Raw genomic sequence first — 4,715 nt, forward strand, 5'->3', positions numbered from 1 at the left:
AATTTAGTGAATATTAAATTATTACAACAATTTCGTAATTAAACAATATATTTTTTTTTTTATTTAAATTTAAATGTTTTTAACTCACTTATAGAAATATTCTCATATTTAAGGAATATTATTAATATCTCATTCATAAAGCAACGTAATATTTATAATGTATTCTGCTTATGTTTCTATTTTCCATAATGAAAATGCACATGCATTATATTTCATTTGCACAAATACTTACTTGGAAGTTGGAGATTTGCAATCGTTATATTGTATCTGACTCTTCGATGACTTGATTATTTTAAATTTAGTCAGAAATTTTAATATCGCCTCAGATCGCTTGCGATCAATCTTGTTGGAGTGTTCGTAACACGCCGTGACATTTACGTATTTCGAATCTTCATCTTGCTGTCCCGTATTTTCTTTACGCGTTTGCAGAAGTGGCGATACCAAATTATTCAATTTATACCGAAATTGCGACCGAAAGCGATGCTGCGATTTTCGTGAACTCGCCAGTATCTTATACAAGTATGGTCACATTTTTCTTAGATACTTTTGCAAATTCTATTGCCCAATTAACTATTTTCTTTTTACACGTTATCGTCGGACTCAATATAAAGTTATGCGCATTTCAATAACGCCAATTCGATTATCGAAATCGAAATATTTGATTACATTTATATGTTATATATAGTATATATGTTACATAAATTCAATACCATTTTATTTTATTTATTTATAAAGTTATACAAGGAAGATAAAGTGCGGGAAAGTACAAAATTTTTATTTAAGATTCGAAATTCAAGGTTGTTTCATAATATTAGAATCGTTATCTGAGATGAGGTTTATGCAAAAGTATTCGGAAAACGAATCGTGCAATTTTCTCGTAAGTTAGGAACATCAAAGCAGCAGTGAGAATAGTCTGCAAAAGTTTGGCCTCCATGCCTTTATATAAGCCACTTATTCCTTGTTTCCTGCGAGCAAAAAATACTTACATTAATATAACACTGAAGTGGAGATAAAAAGCCAGCTTTCTTTCGTTGCATGAAATTGCACTTTTACAAAGCTAAAATGTAAAATAGGTACATTACATATTCATGTAGTATTTTTTTATGTACTTACTTCAGAATGTAAAATAGTATTTGCAACGTGCCTGCGTCTGGGGGTAAGTTAGGATATTTATAGCCATGCTGAAATTACAATAATTTAATGATTAAAAAATATTTTTTCTTAAATTTATTTTTTCTCAACCAAACTAAGAATGTCAATAATATACAATACCCTCAACTTCGTTTGCACAAGTTGTAAAGGATATGTCATCGCCGTGGCAACCGCTTTCGCTATCGCTCCTATAATGAAGAAAATCCATGCTGGTGGTTGAGCACCGCCAAAAGACGCGAGGACTCTTCTCTTAATGCTCTCATATGTCATAAATTGAATGGCCGGATTCGTAACAAGCATAAGACTCGGCAACGTTCCCGCCCATAGCTGTCTCAAACCTTCATACTTCCATATATGCACGAGACCGTCTGTAAAACATTAGATAGAAACAATTTAATACTTAATATAAATATAGAAAGTTTTAATTTAAGACGTTATTAATTTTATAATTTAATTTGTCTATTCAAAGAATTATGAAGAATCATGATAAATAATTATTTTCTTTGGATAATTAAAAGTTGTTAAAAACTTTAGAAAGTTTTTCGTCTCTAATGATACATTATTTATATCTACTTATAATTATCCAAATATGCTGACCACACAGAGAAAAAGATTTCTTTGAATTTAATATTCCTGTTTATTTGATTGAAATTTGTTTCATTGAAACAACATATGCTTGTATAAAATATTATTTATTTAAACAAAAATTTTATTGTTTCATTTGAGAAACCTCTATTGTTTGACAGAAATAACATTATGATTTGAAGTAATATTTTTCAATTAAATAATATATTATTTAGTTACAACACATGATATAATATAAATAATGAAACAAATTATTTATTTGAAAATAGCAAAATATATTGATAGAGATTGTTCCATGCAAATAATTGCTTTCTTAGAACAATCACTACATTTTTTGACTGGAAATATGGAAACAATAGTTTATACGTCTACCAACAGGATTAAACGAGCAGTGCTATGTGCTATATCAATTATGTTCGTACCGTGCAGCACGATCACGCGAATATCAAAGATAGATATCTGTTCAAACAAATAATGTATTTAAAATATAATATTCTTGAGGTTTCCACAGGTGCTTTCTATATAAAGATTATGCATTTCGCAAAAATGCGTTTCCTCCTTGGAATGCCTTCCAAGAAATCTGGACACAAAGGAAACTCGCGAAATGCATAATCTTTAAAGATATACATTTCAATTTCAAATAATCGCACTTATTGATTTACTTATTGATTTTTATTTGGTTTGTTTAGATCATTCCAAATAACAAATTTATTTGGATATAATAAAATGTATTAAATTCAAAGAAATCTTTTTTTCTGTGCAATTATCGTTCGAAGCTATTTTTACTTTAATTAACATATACGTATGAGTATATGTTAATTAATGTAAAAATATCTTCAAATAATAAATGGTCACATAACATATTAATAAATAATTTTTTTATGATAGCGAGAGATAATTTTGAAGAAGAAAAATGATTTCTTTAACTATCTCATTAATATTTCAATTACGAATTTCTAATATATTTTTTTTTAATTTATCGTACTCTCTATGAGATTTATTTGTTCACGATAACAAAGTATCACGCTTGAATATCATAATTGTTTCAAGTAATGAAGCAAATGAGCGACATATAAAACGTGTTTTTGTGAATATATTTGTTGACATACATACAGTGCATTAAATATGTTTGTACTGTATTTTTTAATATCGTTATATATGATATGTATTGTTTGATTTTTAAACAAAGTGTGATTGGAATTATTAGTATTGAAAATATAAAAATAAATATTAAAAGTAAAAGTCATTTAGATAGTCAATATCGACTATATATCTAAATAAATACTCGCGAATATAATTTTTATGTGGAATGCTAACGTACCATACAGAGTAGTATATTTGTTGTTATTTTTTTCTAGAGTTACTCCAACGCCTTTCATCTTCAATCTTGTATTCACAACCCATAGAGGTGTAGTGGTAAGGACATTGATAACACCTAATATAAACATATACATAAGTATATAAAATATCCCAAGATTTTTCACCAAAGTTCACATATAACAAAATTCTTCCGTTAAAATCGAAAATTACATTGTAAAAAATAAAACATTAATTTTAACTTAAAGACGTATAATAGAATTTCTGAGACATACAAAAATGTTAAACTTAATACAAAAATGTTAATTTTAACATGTTTGCATGTTTCAGAAAGTCCACTATATGTCTAAGTTAAAATTGACATTTTATCTTTTATAGTGTATATTTTCTTATAGAAAAATTTATTTGAGTATTGCTTATTTTTCTCTTATCAATTTTCCTGCATAATCTAATATCTCTTTTAAATATAATAATATTTAATTAAATATGCCGTTAAAATGATTATTTATCTTCATAATTAAATCTTTGATTAAAATCTTTTTAAAATAAAATATATATTTAAATCGAAACGTATCTCTAAATGTTTTTCTATCTCTGCTTTTGTGGTTATTTTCTATGTTTTTCCAATCATTTATAATTAAATAACTTGCTCTGATTATTTGCAAAGAGAAATCGAATCTTACTACACGAAACATAGATTCTGTTGACGAGAAACCGTACCAGCAATTGACGCGAGAAGCAAGTCACTACCAGCTGTTTGATTCCTTTTGCTTCTCAGTTCTTTTAAACCGTGGAATGTGTAGAAATACACAAAGTTACTTGCACATAAGCTTTGTAGAACAGGGACGATACCTCTGTACAGGGTATATCTTAAAAAGATGAATGAAAATAATTAATTATGTGAGTATTTTAAAAATATGCAAAAGGAATAATTTCATGATCTAAGAAAACAGATGTAACAGATGTAATTGCGCATAATGGCAATAACAATATTGAAAACAATCAATCAAATTTGGGTGCAAATTTTTTATTTTACAGGTTTTTATTTTTTTACAGGTATAAAATTGCGCATAAAGCAGTAGCATACTGGAACAGCTAATCAATTTGAGCTCAAATTCATTCTGCGCATTTACGGGAATATTACAACATCTGCATTATTATATCATGAGTAATTCCTTATTAACATATTCATTTATGCTAGAATCTGTGAACCAAGGAGAAACTGGTTTCTGAATATATGTCATAGTTCGTACGACGTATTTCATTCATTTATTCAAGACATGTATAGAGCTCGCTTTGAGAAAATACATATTTGAGGTATATACGTAATGTATACATACGGTCCTTCTTTCGCAATGAGTTCTCGTATAGTAGCCAATGTATTTTTTGAGTGACGTCCTTCTTCCACTGTAAGTAAAAGAACAGGTTAATGAGATTATTGAATGAAGGGAAAGATAAATGTTGAGTAATTATGTATAACTAATTATCATAAGAAAATAAAATGCGTGCCTTAATTTTTGAATGTAAGCAATATCATTCTTTTTAATTTTTCATGAAGGAATTGTAATTATGTCTCTATTTGCCGAGCGTTATAAAATTTACAAAATAAACTTATTGCCTTCCTGAAATATATAAATATAAATAAATTTGTTAAGAAATAT

General features: G+C 27.5%; 1 protein-coding gene across 1 annotated transcript in view; it reads right to left on the bottom strand.

Annotated features, from left to right (window-relative positions):
- Positions 1-759: 759 nt before the first annotated feature.
- The window catches only part of LOC108689647 (peroxisomal membrane protein PMP34), a 6,318-nt gene continuing 2,362 nt past the window's right edge, over positions 760-4,715 (bottom strand). Inside the window, exons 4-9 of the mRNA XM_018196505.1 lie at positions 4,395-4,461; positions 3,775-3,923; positions 3,059-3,172; positions 1,273-1,520; positions 1,114-1,181; positions 760-965 (exon numbers count right to left, since the gene is read on the bottom strand). Of these exons, the coding sequence (XP_018051994.1) occupies positions 821-965; positions 1,114-1,181; positions 1,273-1,520; positions 3,059-3,172; positions 3,775-3,923; positions 4,395-4,461 (791 nt within the window). The 3' untranslated portion in view covers positions 760-820. The remainder of the gene's footprint in view (positions 966-1,113; positions 1,182-1,272; positions 1,521-3,058; positions 3,173-3,774; positions 3,924-4,394; positions 4,462-4,715) is intronic.

The sequence above is a fragment of the Atta colombica genome, unplaced genomic scaffold, assembly GCF_001594045.1.
Source record: "Atta colombica isolate Treedump-2 unplaced genomic scaffold, Acol1.0 scaffold274, whole genome shotgun sequence".
Classification (NCBI taxonomy): Eukaryota; Metazoa; Arthropoda; class Insecta; order Hymenoptera; family Formicidae; genus Atta; species Atta colombica.